We start from the raw sequence: 14,138 nt of genomic DNA on the forward strand, positions 1-14,138 counted from the left end.
GCCCCGTGCTCCCCCCTTTCACTCACACGGTGGGGCGTCTATCCTGTCCGCTATTCCAGTGGAGGCAGCAGAGTAGGATGGCATCAGAGCAAGCGACCAGTGGAAGAGCGGATGCCTTGCCTTTCCGTTCGCTGCACACGATTTGTACTGTTTTTTTTTTATTGTTCACGAGTTCAACGCATGCTCGAACGTGCCCGCAGCACGTGGCACAGGCCAGGAGAGACAAAGACACACACCACACACACACACACATACACACGCACACACAACACCTCCACACAGCAGAGAAAACGAGAACGACAGCCAAACAATACTCTGACGACATGACACACACGCATATGCACCAGAGCACTCACGCAGCCGTATAACAGCCCTGATGCCGATACGCAGCACACCGCAGAGCCGGCAACATAATACAAATAAATATATATATATATATATATGTTTATGTAGAGGTCAACCGTCTTGTCGAGCATTCCTAAACAACAACAACGAAGGGGGCAGCTAAAGACATAGAGCTGCACAAGTGTGCTCGCCCAGGCGGACACACAGGCACCGAAATCAGCGAACCCGCTTCATCCACTGTGATACCGCACACATCGAAACAGCTCATCTCATGGTTGCACCGAGGCCGACAAGAGAATTTAATAATAGGAGTAGAGCCCACCTCCACACGTGCTTCAAACAATGAGAAATGAACGCACCGCACTGATCAGGTGAAGCCGATGAGAGTGTCAAACATGCTTCTATCGGCAGGCGCAAACTAGCAAGTCTCTTGGGTACTCAAGACGAGTGTTGGGAGGTGTCGACGATTCCCCACTACGCGCCATACACCTCACTCTCCACCACTTGAGCAACACTAAGATATGTTGTGGCAACGGCATCCCCCCGCTTGTATTTGATTCGTGGCCATTGCACACACGATACCCCCCACTGCCCCATCACGCGCATACATATATGCAGGCAGGCTGTGCGCATTAGGCTTTGGCTCCTGGGGACACGTGTCAGCTGGCGAGAGGCGAGACGGCCACGCTCCATCAGTTAGCACTGGTTTTCCGAAAAGGATGTAGTAGTAATGCGAGACTCTCCACAGAGAGCACCGAACACCGGGCAACGCCACGGTTAGCGAGAGGCGTCAACAAACGAACAAAGCAAACTCTGCATTTCGCGCAGACGATAGTGCAGCAAGGGTGCATCGAGTTCCCGGAATCACAAACGAGGCATTGTGAAGTAGACTATGGGATGGGGACACTGTCCATGTGCGAGGGAGACAGAGAGAGGAAGGGAGAGAGGGAGGGAGGGAGGGAGGGAGGGAGGGAGGGGGACACGGAGTGTGTGCAATGATTTGCATGCATGTGCGAACGAGAGTCGTCAGCACAGCCCCATCAGATGGATAACGATACATTATGCGGGCGTGTACACCAGAGGCCCGTGAAAATGGAACCGTCGAAAAACAGCAAAACAACAACAACAACAAAAAAGAACATGCAGCTGAAGAGAAAAGAGAGAGAGAGAGAGAATAACACTGCCAAAGGGGAAAAACACACAAAAAAAAAACGATCGATGATCTCCACCCCCCCTCCTCCTCCTCCTCCTCCTCACGCACACGTTGTGACCAACGGAGCACCCGCACCCGTTCAGAAAAAGGGAGAGAGGGAGCGAGGAAAGGATTCCGTTTTTTTCTGTCTTTTTTTTTAGTGTGCCTATTTCTCTGCCGCGCAACTTGAGCCCCCAGAACGCCACTATGCCCACCTGACCTGCCACAGGACCCCCACCCCCTACCTGCCTGGTGCGACGGCAGCGGTAGACGCGCCCTACAGCAGATGCGCCGGCTCGGTCATCTCAGCGAAGGGCCCCTGCCGCGTACTCTACCTCTCCGTGCGCCTCAGAGCCGCTCCCACTCTGCAGGCCGCCACCCCTGGCGCATCTCCCTCCTCGGGGTGACACGCCGGCTCCGCACACCGGCACGCAGCGCGAGGGCGGGGCGTGGGGTACACTCGAGCTCCCCTGACACTGCGCGCATCATACAAATGGCAGAAACGCGTGCCCTGTCGCCGCTCTCGCCAACGTCACGTCAGCCAGGACCTGGCCGCCAACATCGGCAGCGGTACATCGCTCTGCCCTCCCCAGCTCGCAGGTGCTTGACCTTGTCACCGCCAGAGGTGGTTCAGCATTGGCAGAGAGATAGGAGAGGGGGGCTGCTGGGCTGCCCGACACAGAGTTTGGGAGGGGCACTGGCCCTTGCGATACCGCGCACGGAGGTGTCTTCGGATCATGAAGACGGGCATGGGAGAGGAAAGAAAGACAACAAAACAGCCCTACCGGCGATTTCACAGAGCGGAGGAGACAACGAATCGGGGGTCAGAGAGAAAACAGAACAACAACAACAGCAAACGAAACGAAAAGCAGAGTCGCGCGCACAGCTTGATGAAGATGTAAACAACGAGCACACAAGGCAACCCAAAAGCAGAGCGCAAAATGAATGCAAACTCGGAGGTGGCAGTCCATGCGCTGCCGTAAAGAGCGCCATCTTTCTACCTACTAAAACACAGACGCGCACACTCACAGACACAGCCACAGACACAGAGAAAGAGGGAGAGGGGCACACCAAAATTATGGAGGCAGAGCGGCACCACACACACAGGAAAGCACAGTCCCCTCTGCATTCAAGACGGCTGGGGGAAGGTCGTTGTACATCATTTCTGTGCCTTCCGAGACCAACAGAGTACCGTGCCACAGAACAGGATGAATGAGGGACGGAAAGAAAGTGCCGAGGGACGGTGTTGGGCGTCAAAGTAAGTGCGCGGCCGTGTCGAGGCGGTTCTTTCGCGTGCGAGACCCTCGCCGATAACGTGTCAACGAACAAATTTCGCCGTATTGAAGTCGGCAGGGATTTATGAATGCGTTTTTCAATTTTTTTCGGTATCAGGTGTGGGTGAGGGATGGCGGGTTGAGGGGGACGGTGCGGGTATGCGTTGTACCGAACACTTCGACGTGAGTCACACGTATGCCCCCCTCCATAAGCACACAGCACTCTGGTTTCGACAGCGAAGGTTAAGAAGTGTCGAGCGACATGAGTGGAAGAGTTTCACAAGAAAAAGGGAGGAGACGAGAGGGAGTGTCGAAGCGACGAGGAAAGCCCGGGAGGAGGGATGATTTGGTGAGGGAAGAGAGAAGGATGGGGAAGAGTCAAAAAGCGAAATGATGGTGGTTGGGGGGGGGCGGGAGGGAGGGGAAGTAGAGGGGGGAGGAGGGCGACAGGAGAGGCGTCCGTTGGACTGGGAATATACGTGGAGAAACATATATTTCGTTTTCTCATGGCGTGAAGAATAGAAATCGAAAAGAGCGACAACGACCGAACAAGGAGAGAAAGGGCGACGAAGTGCCACACCATTACTATTGAAGAGAACACGCACACACACACACACACATACGAACACAGAGAAAGGAGAGGGCACTTGAGGGAAGACAAGGCGAGAGCGACAAAAAAAAATGATCAAATAAACAGCAGCGTCACGCACATCGGAGAGGAAAGAGGAGGTATAGCCCCCCCCTCCCTACGTGCTGCGCAGTTTCCATTCCATGCTGTTCGTCATGACGACAGAGCGAGAAAATATCTGGCAAAGTGTGGAGTATAGAGCGGCATGAGCACTTGTGCGAAGGCAGTATCGCAGAGCATACACGACGCTCAAGTGGAAAAAAAGCATGGGAGCATCAGGAAACGAACAGCGTAGAAGGCGCGCAGGAACCTTGACGGAGAGGCCGAACACGCGAGTGCCGCATCGGTCTTCTCCCTTTTTCCCGGGCCCCTCGTTGTTTGTGTGCGTCCACGGTGCAACTCGAGCGGCAACGGCATCACTGATCCCCACCAGGAGCGCAGCAGTGCTCTGGTCGCCCATGAGAGCTTCACCAGTACTGGGATATGACGGCAGCACCACCAACGTAAAAGCAGCCGGAAATGCAGAACAACCAACCCGGCTTTCCCTTTATAGCCATGCCTTGGGAGGCCGCTGTTAACTGTTGAAGTATGTGGGCGGCAAGGCCGCGAAGAGGAAAGCATACACGCCATACCTCAATCAGCACGGACACGCGCTAGCAGAAAAGTGAAGGGGAGCAAATACCAAAACGAAAAAAAAGGGGGGGAGGGGAGGGGGAGGCGTAGGCCATCCACCACTTTCGTGCCGCACGCGCTCAGAGGGGCGGTAATAGTAGGTGATCGTGTGCGCAAGCAGCGGCCGTGCAATGCACGCTGGCCAATGCGCGTTGGCAAAGAAGCAGGTGAGGCACTGAACTATGCTTTTTGAAAAAAAAACGTGGAATTCACTCATTTTAAGCACTGCAAACGTGCCCGTGCGGGAGACCTGCGGGGAGGCATGCATTGTTGCCCATCCCACCTCTCCCCTTGCTTTTTCAACCCTGTGCCAAGCCCTACAGTCTTACAACGGTGCAGGCTGAAGAGGCAAGGATTTGGGAGGGGGAGGGGGGGAGGGAGGCAACCTCTAGAGCCCGCAGCCCGTTCCTTATTAGCAGAAGAACAAAACAGTATAACGGAACATCTGGGTGGGTGGGTGGGGGGGGGTCGCGGAAGAGAACGAAAACACTAAACAGGAAACGGCCGCTCGGGGAATGGCGAGCAGAGCATAGGCTCTACCGCTACGGGGAAAAATGGAATCCGCGAAAGAAGCCCATGAAATCACCATCAAAACAAGAATTCCCCGACACAAAAAAATAATAAAGCGTGCTGTCGTACCCCCGTCCGCCCTCCCAACGCGCCGGGAAGTGGAAGACGCGAACATGGATGGATGAGACGACAGACCGCAGCAAACAGAAAACATCCGCAGACTCCCCAGCAAGTAAACAAGCGAAAAAAAAATATGAAACGCTTCGGCACGCACCTCGTTAGCAGAGGCGAACACGTGGTGTTCGCCTTCATACCCTCTTCGCACAGCTAACCTTTCTGAGGCAAGGCATCGTCAGACGGCTCTACCTGGACGGCTTCGGATGCATTGTCACGTGCTCTTCCTCTAGGTCATGTGCGTTGGACAGCACATGCTCTCCATGGCGCTTCTTGCGTGCTATACCGGGAACCTCTCCAGAATCCGTGATGCTACGTGCCGAGTGCACGGACCACGACGCACTGCGCTGTATCAAGAAGGGGTTCGTACCTTCATCCACAGAGTATTCTACCGAGGGACACGAGCGGCTCATGATGCCGTTGCTAGACTCTCCCGGCAAGCGCAACTCCGTGCCGCTTCGCCCACCAAGGCTGCGCGGGGACTTCTCGTTGGAGCTCTCTGTCGTGACGCACAGCCCCTCCATCCCGATAGAGAGATGAAAGCCGGTGAACCCGGCGAGCCTCTGCTGCGTCCTCCAAGCGCCACCGCCACTTGCAACCGTGATGAACTTTTCGGGAGTCACGCTGAAGCTGGCAGAGCTGCTGACTGTTCCACTGGGGCTCCACGCCCGCGCCGTGCCAGGCAGCGTGACTTGATCGCATTGTAACGGCTGCAGCGGAACGGCAGGCTTCAGAAGCGCTTGCGTCGCAGGACCGCTGGCACTGCTACGACTTGGCGGCACATCTCGACGGGGCGAGAAGGGTACCATCGCCATCTGCATTTCTGTGGCGTTCAAGGGCTTCACCTGGCCCTCAAGGTAGCGCCGTCGCAGAAACGGCCGCTGGTGTCGCTCGTTGTACGAGGGCGGAGAGATTGTGAAGGTGGTCGTAGTGCTGTTTGGTGCCCTGGCCGGGTTCAGCTGTTGCTGAAGCGGCTGCTGCGGCGGAGAGGCGAGAAAAGAGCGGCAACCGCTTTCATCATCCGTGCGCGTTGCAGGTGGTGCTCCGGCCAACGCCGTGGCGGTCGCCTTCTGCCTATGCGTGTCGGTAGTCGCTCTCGATGCCGCAGGGGAAGAAGATGATGTCGACGATGCGGTCCCATCCTTCTCAAAGTTTGAGGCTGTGATGCTGGTGGACCGAGAGTTGTTCCACTTCCGCGGATCCTTGCGGCGCGGCTTGCGGGATGCCGACTGCGGTGCCTGACCGGCGGGCGGCTTCGACTTGTCGACGGAGCCCAGACTACATGTCATTTTCTTCGGCTCTGTGGACGCACCACTCAGCGTCTTGGGCAGAACAGACGGCTGTCTCGGTGTCACCGACGTGGCGGTACTGCTCGCTGAAGACACTGATGCCGATCGCCCGGTGCCCACGGTGCCTTGTCTCTCGGACGCCGGCCTTCTTTGAACGCTGGAGAAGTGGCGGCTCCGATCGTTCTCTGCTGTGGTCGTGGGCACAACGTTGTCTCTCTTGAGCACTGCTGAGCGGCTTTGGCCTGCCTTGTTGCTCTCCAGCGCTACCGTACCGAGGTCGTAGAAAGGCGAGCAGCCAGTGGGACCAAACTCGTTTCCGAACAACGCTGTGGCGGGAGAGGCGGTGTTCGCCGAAACATGCTCTGTGTCGTCCTCTATGGTGCCCCTCTTGCGCGGTGACACAAACCTGTCATTCTGCGAAGTCGAGAACCCCGAGAGGTGAAGATGCGGCTGCACGTGCAGCGTTTCGGTATTGGTCGTGCCGCTCTCCGCAGCATCAAGTCGCTGCGTTAGACTAAAGATATTCTCGCTGGACAGACGCGAGGCGGAGCCGCCTTGCGATGCCAGATGAATAGAGTCAGAGAGTCGGTGCTGCGCTGCGCTCAGTACTACGGCGCCGTCCGCGCTGCACGCGACACGGTCGTGATTGTGCTCGTCCCCCCGAAACGTGGTATCTAGGTAGTAGCCAGAGCCGACAGATCCTCGTACAGAGCACGACATCGAGCTCGCCGGGGCCGTCAGACTGTCTCGCAGACTGCGGCGTGAGTTCACGCTACGGCCGCCGAAGCTGTCGTCAGAGTTGAGAAAAGTACGTGCGGATGCCGGAGTGAACCCTCCGCCGTCTTTCCGGGAGAGGTGACAGTCGCTCAGCGCCGTGCCGGACGTGGCGAAAGAGTTTGTACGGTGCGCAGACCCGAAACGCGGCTCGGCGAAAGCAGCAGCCGCAATGGCGCAGTCGTGGACAGCCGCCTCCCTGGCGCACGGTGCGCCGTAGAGGGTCACGCGAGAGTAGTCACAGCCGCAGCTGCTCTCTGCGTATTCGTAGAGCTGCGCTGCCAAAGACACGCCTTGGTGAGAAGTTGCTCCACTGCGTGGGCCTTCCCGCAAGCTTGCTGCAGGCTTATACGGGTGAGCAGCATCGTCATGGCCGTAGAAACCAGATGAGAACGCTGAAAACGCCATCGCCAACCCGGCTGCGGAGCCCATCATGGCAGGGGGGCGAGCCGGGCCTTCGTCGCTCATGGTGTATGGACCCATCATCGAGCACATGGGTGTGGAGCTGCCAAACGGCTCAGCGTGCAGAGACGTCGTGGACGATGATTGAGATAAGTACTGCATCGCAGAAATCATCCGACACGCAGAGAAAGAGAAATCCTTAACAGGCTGGATGGGGGAAGGGAGCGCAGAGTCGGGACAGGAAGCAACACAGCGAGACGTCGAAACAACACGTGGCGGAGGTGCAGTAAGCACGCAGCGGAGAAACAAGCACAAGGAGAGGGTGACAAGCGAGAGAAGGAGGGTGAGGCAAATCTTCAGAGAAGCCCTGCACACAGACACGCACACGAGAAAGAAGCGGATACAACGCTGACGTCCAGCTGCAGGGTCTGATCGACGCCCCACCACCGGCAAGCTGACCCGTGGCACAGAAGGGCAGTTTCAACGTAATCAGAAAAGACACACAAAAAAGGATCTACGCACTACGCACGTGATTGTGAAGCTCTTTGTGCGTGACAACGGCAAGGCAGAGGTGAAACAAGGCACTCGCTCCTGCCCCTTCTGATACAGGGACACGGCAACGCCTGCTCGAGGCCTGACACAGGGAGAGCGTACCCCAGCGATGACAACACAGGTGCCTCTCCAGTCCTGAAGGGGAAGAGCACAAAGAATATGGACGAAAACAAAAGAAAACAAACAACACGAAAACGAGATACAATGATGAACAACCCGAAACGGAAACGAGGATGCGCGCACACGACACAGGGCTTGGAAAGACGGAGACACGTGAAAAACAGAGAACATGCAAGCACGCAAGCAAACAAACAAACAACAACAAAAAACGCGAAGGAGGGAGAGGAGGAGGAGTGTGTGTGTGTGTGGGGGGGTAACCACAAGGAAAAAATACGTGAAGCAAAACAACAGAGATAAAGCGGTGTTCGTGTGGTCGTTTCTGAGCGTAGGTGGGTGGGAGAGTGAGGGAGGAGATATGTGAGAATGGTCTTCTAAAAAGGAAACGAAAAACAAACGAAGGACGGGCAGTTCCTTTTCTCTGATACCCACCCCCGGAAAGGGACGAAAATGACAAAAAAAAAGGTGTCGGGGGGGGGGCGCGAAGAACGGAAGAGTAACGCGCCGTGATCGGTGTGCAGACGAGCGCAGCTTCAATATACACAGATGTATGTACACAGATAGAGGTACATGTAGATATATATGTGTGTATGTGTATAGCGCAAGAAAAATAGTGGACGAACAAACAGAAAATCGAGTACGGCAGACACGCGAAATAACAACAACGAGAGCATACACACCCACACGCAGACACACAGAGCCGGCAGCGACGGTATGCAGTCTTGCGTTGGTTGTTGGGTTTTGCCTGCTTTCTATTTATTTCTGCTGATCTTCTCTCTTTGCCGCTCGCCCGCTGCGTAGACTAGATGGCGAGTACGTAATAATAACGGCGGTAGACAACAACAACAAAGAATAATAGCACACACACACAAACACACATGTGCGGCGAGATATTTGACAACAACGTACGACAGAGGAGTACAACAGTGCCGAGTGAGCAAAACAAAGAAATCTACTGGAGTTGATAATACACGGCGACAGCAGCAAACAAAGGCCGACACGCGTCGTCGGTCGCGGCTGCTGCCCAAGCGAAATCCAAAAACAAAAGCAAAAAAAATATTAATAAAGGGCAACAAAGTCTCTCCCCCAACCCTCCTCCTCCGCGCACCGCTCTTTACGGTGCAGAGCGGTGCGGGTAGAGGTGAGCACGTGGTTCGCTCGAAAAACGGTGTAGAGCCACACCAGCGGTCGGACTCCTTTTTGAAGTTCGGTTGTTGTTGTTCGTCTTCCCCACCCCTGGAAGTAGGCGGTGTCGCGCTTTGGGAAGCCCGAATTATCGTGCGTGACGATGACCTTGAAATATATATATATATATATATCGAGAGAAGGATTGCCAGCCACAGACAGAAGCAGACAGAGAGAGACGAGCCGAGACGGGCGCGGCCCGGACAACCGGCTGCGGTGTTCTTGGTGGGCACAAGGCGAAAAGACGTAAAGAAACTGCAACGGAATAAACGACAGGAGACAGGCACGCAGACAAGAGAGGGGGACGAAGAGGGGTGGGGGAGGGCAAGCGGGCCTGCCGGCCGGGAGATGGGCAGAGAGGAAACGCGGCACGCACGCACAAGCGAGACCTCCCTGCAGCGTGCGCGGTGCTCAGCTGATGGAAGCTGTGTTGCTGGTTCTCTGTGCAGTAGAGGGAAGAAGAAACAGATTTACGGAAAAAGAACGGAGAGTGACGGTAGGTGGGCATGCACAGCGGAGGCGGTGGAACGGGGAGGGGGGGGGGACAGCGTTGGCGCAACTCAGTGGCCAAGCCAGATGCAAGCGGCGCTCCCATAGCGTCAAGCGGATTCTCAAGTGACGCGCAGGTTGGTCGCTTCTCCCCTGACTAGTCTGAGTGAACGGAGCGACACAGGCACAAACACACACACACACACGCACAGCGTCCACTGACCTCTTTTCATGTGGTTTCGTCGTCTTTTTCGTTCGCGGATCGAAGTGCGTGCGCCGCACCGTCTGGGCCGGCCCACAAGCACAAGACATTTTAACGCACACACGCATGAATACGTAGGTCCCCAGGCACGTGGCATACCACGGGTATATGCTATACATGGACATATGCGCATGCATCGACGCACAACGACTCCTCTTCCAGCTCATCTATTCCTATACACACGCACACAATCCTTTCTTCTGCTCACGCCCCTTTTGCAGCGCACCAAACACATTCACGTGCGACAGCGGAGAGCCAAGAGCCCACACAACTAAAACCGATTGCTGTGAACACACGCTCTACGAATATATATATATATATATATATATATAGACATATACATATGTGAAGAAGAGAGATGGCACTCCTTCGCGCAGCTGGTGCCGCGCATCAAGCAGCAGAGCAATCAAGTGCGTTTCCGCACCGGTGCACTACACATGCGCCAGACTCACCATGGCCTACAGTCACGAACAAAAACCCGTGAGCATCAACGGCATTAGTCCCTCGCACGCATGCGCGGCGTCTTTGCCCGCGTTGCTGAAACCTCCTGTCGTTTCCAGGAAACCTAAACATTGACGGCCGCGCCGTATCTGCAACTTTATTCACATCTTTCATGTGTAGCAAGACACCCACCCGTATGCGCAGGCATCCACACGACGCCCCGTGAAGAGCACGCGAGCCAAAAAAGAAAAAACCCAAAGTTGAATACTCCCGCGCAAACGGAGCGGCGGTGCCCCTCGCACCACATAGACAAGCGCAACGAGAAGAAAACGAGCACGGCGACGACACGGGACGCCGTGACAGGGCGGCATCCTCCTACGCATCGACACACACACACACACATATGTATATATATATATATGTATATATATGTGTGTGTATTATACATTTACACACACCTACGCATCCATACACACACACACACACAACTCGGTGATGTTAGCGTTTTAACATGCCGCAAACGCGGACATGAAAGAGCGAAAAAACAGAAACGAAAACGATGAGGTGGAAGGGGAGGCGAGGGGGACGTCCACACAACAGAAAAGCAGAAGTGCCGGTGCGCCCGCATCGAAAACAAACAAAGAAATCTACAGCCAAAGAGCTGACCTGGATGAGGCACGCGGACATCGCAAGAGGTAAATCGCATTACTGCCTACACGGGTGCTAGAGCTGAGTTTGAACCCGTGTCTGAGTGTTCATTCCGAGGCGCCAACGAACGTGGCCCGCTGTGATGGCAAGGACTTTGCACCGAGCGGCGCGCAACGATCCTGTGCGTGGGCAGCGAAACAGAAAATCGATGTGCCTGCATACCCGGGGTACACACGCATGCGAGATCACGCAAGCGCGCTGAAAAACGCTCCAGAAAGACACACCACGGGTGCTCTTTGTTTTTTTTTCTCTTTCGCTTCGTAAATTTCCGTGTGGCTCTTCCGCTTCGCTGCCGACTTCTCAGGCTCTGTGCGAGCCACGAGAGCGACAGCCGGCGTCGCCGCGCGCTCCAGCCCGCTGGAGGAGCAGAGAGGCGCAAGATGTAGCGGCGAGAACGAGAACGGGGGGCGAGAGGGCGACGGTTATAGGCAGAGCGTCAGGGCGGCAGCGTGAAGAGAGAAAGAGAGAGCGACGCACAACGAAGGGAAGCGAGGAAAGTACGAAAAAGGAAAAGTGTCATGCACCAGCGCATCCAATGGGCACAGCCAAAGAACAAGGTGAGTCTTTGCTCTGTGAGACAGGCCGGCAGGCACAGAGCACACACCCCGGCAAATGTGAAAAAGAAAAAATCGTATAAGTCTGACGTTGCCGACTGCCGCCAGTTGCTGCTATTCGAATTGCCTGCGCCGCCTCATGCACGCCAGCGCAATATACAAAACCAAGGCACACACAAACATACATGGAAAAAGGAAAGGGTACATGAGCGCACACAAGCCTCCTCTCGCCCCTCCTTCGCGCCCATCCCCATCGCAGCTCACGACCGCCGTGTTGTGGATGCTGTTAGCTTGTTTATAGCCTACCCTCGTGTTTCGCATGCCGCATACTTTATCCGGCTTCCTTTTCGCGTTGCCTCCCTCCTTCACTCGGGGAAAGCTTGCGTTACACATACGGGCACAGACACACTGCTTCACCCGCTGAGGAACACGCAACACAGCGTTCGTTCGGGAGGAGGGTAGCGAAAAGTGGCGCCTTGGCAGGCCACATCTCAGCCTCAGAAAACCATCGGCACCTCACATGTAGTGGCTCAAAATCTCATCATGTGCAGTCGGCGAAGCGCAGGCGCTGGCGCACCCGGCTGTGCCGACAGCCACCGAGTCGATCTGAATGGTGGTGTGGCCAATGCCAAAATGCTCCTTGCAGATGTGCTGCGCCTTCTGCAGTGCCTCGGCGGAATTGTCTGCCACCAGGTGCACCGAGAGGGAGACGTACTCGGCAGATAGGGACCAGACGTGCAGGTCGTGCACACTGATGACACCGTCGATCTGCTGCAGCGCCGTCTCCAGTGCGTAGTAGTCGACGCTTGCCGGCGTGCTCTCCATCAGAATGCTGAGCAGGTCCATCAGCAACGCCTTGGTCATGTTCAGCGTGATGAGAGCGAACATGACGGAGCAGAACGGATCGGCAAGGTTGAAGAGGGAGTGCTCGTACATGTGATTGCCGTAGTAAGCTAGGTTGCTGAAGTAGATGAAAATGCCAGCAAAAATGACACCGACGGACTGGACGCAGTCGCCCATGGCGTGCAGGATAGCGGCGTGCACAGCGAAACCCTTGTGGCTGCCAATGCCGCCACCGTTTTCCGCTGGATAGCCGTGACCGTGTTCATGGTCGTGACCGTGCTCATGGTCGTGACCGTGATCGTGACGGTCGTCGTGTCCGTGGTTATGCCCGTGGTCGCCCTCGTGAAGATCTCTATAACTGTGATGATGGTCGTGCACCTCGCTCTCGCCGTGGCTGTGCCCGTGCGAGGAGCCGAAGTGGCTGTGGCCGTGAGAGCCGCCAAAGTAGAGGATGGAGGCACACACAACGTTCACCACCATGCCAAGCACACCAACTAAAATCATGAGACGCGAGTCCACCGCCTGACACTCGCGAGCCTTTGCTACGCCAGCGGAAGCTTGCGCCGGTACGCGACTGCACATGTACATGTCGTAGGTGCGGTACCCTGCCTCAATCACAATCCAGGTCACCAAAGCCCAGATCGAAAAGACGGAGATGAGGGTGCCAATCACCTCAGCCCGGTGCCATCCATAGCTGTAGCGGCCGCACGCCGTACGCCCAGCCGCGACAAGGGCACCAATGCTCAGTGCATAGGACCCGACATCAGTCAACAAGTGGATGGCGTCCGTGAGTAGGGCCAGCGAGTGGGCAATCACACCGCTGGCAAACTCAACGATCATAAAGACAAAGCAGAAGATGAGGGCGCCCAGGAGAACCTTCTTCTCCGACTCGCGACGGGCATTCACGGCAGACAGCGCCTCATCAATCGTGCGCTCTTCGGCAAGCGTGACGTGCACCGTATTAGACGCAGTGTGGTAGTTGGTGACCGCCGGGCCGGCAGTGGCTACCGTCAACCCCGTCGTCTCTCTCGGTTGCTCAGGTGACATCGTGACGGGACCCAATAGCAAGTGTATATATGTCTAGATCGAGAGAGATACAGATGGATTTCGAAGTGTTCACGGCAGCAGAGACACCTTTCAGTAGACCAAACAGCTCAGAACTCGGTGGGAAGTGACGCGGTGACAGCAACTCATCAATCCTACGCTGACAGCGACGAAGCACACAGAGAAGGAGGGCGAGGGAGAGAGGGAGGCGGCGGCGGCGGAGACAAGAAGGGAGCTGAGTGCTTCGGTAAAGGGCTAGCGAAACGCGGAGATGACGAAGTAAATCGTGAGAAAAAGCAACGGCCGAATAGGGGGATGAGGCGCGGCGAGAAGAGCCGAAAACGGCAACAAAGAGAAGCCCACGAAACCGATCAAAAGACACGCACACAGGAAGACCTGAGCAGTAATACACGCACACACACACACACACACACACACACAACAATAACAAAGGAATGTGCCGTCGAGTTGTGCAGTTCTCTTGTGTGTGGGTGGGTGTAGGTGTAGGAGCGAGTGTATTGATGAACTGCACCGATGAAGTGCGAAGGAAGCGAAGGAGAAACAGCTGAATACGAGTAGAGAGCATCAGAGCACGGAGTCCTTCGGTCCTGCCAGCTGCACCGTGTGTGATCGGCACTCCGATTCCAGCGGCAAAGCCTCCAACACGTAAGGTTTGTCGATTT

The 14,138-nt window shown here is 55.8% G+C and overlaps 2 protein-coding genes across 2 annotated transcripts; both read right to left on the reverse strand.

Annotated features, from left to right (window-relative positions):
* Positions 1 to 4,983: 4,983 nt before the first annotated feature.
* LMJF_31_2380 (hypothetical protein) lies at positions 4,984 to 7,434 on the reverse strand (the record flags this gene model as incomplete). Its single annotated transcript, XM_001685173.1, has 1 exon — positions 4,984 to 7,434. One exon carries the CDS (start codon positions 7,432 to 7,434, stop codon positions 4,984 to 4,986), a length of 2,451 nt encoding a protein of 816 aa, XP_001685225.1.
* Positions 7,435 to 12,084: 4,650 nt separating this feature from the next.
* On the reverse strand, positions 12,085 to 13,458 carry LMJF_31_2390 (zinc transporter-like protein; the record flags this gene model as incomplete). The annotated part of the gene is made up of 1 exon (XM_001685174.1): positions 12,085 to 13,458. The coding sequence occupies one exon, from the start codon at positions 13,456 to 13,458 to the stop codon at positions 12,085 to 12,087; it is 1,374 nt and encodes a 457-aa protein (XP_001685226.1).
* Positions 13,459 to 14,138: the final 680 nt, after the last annotated feature.

This window comes from Leishmania major, chromosome 31 (genome assembly GCF_000002725.2).
Source record: "Leishmania major strain Friedlin complete genome, chromosome 31".
Lineage (NCBI taxonomy): Eukaryota > Euglenozoa > Kinetoplastea > Trypanosomatida > Trypanosomatidae > Leishmania > Leishmania major.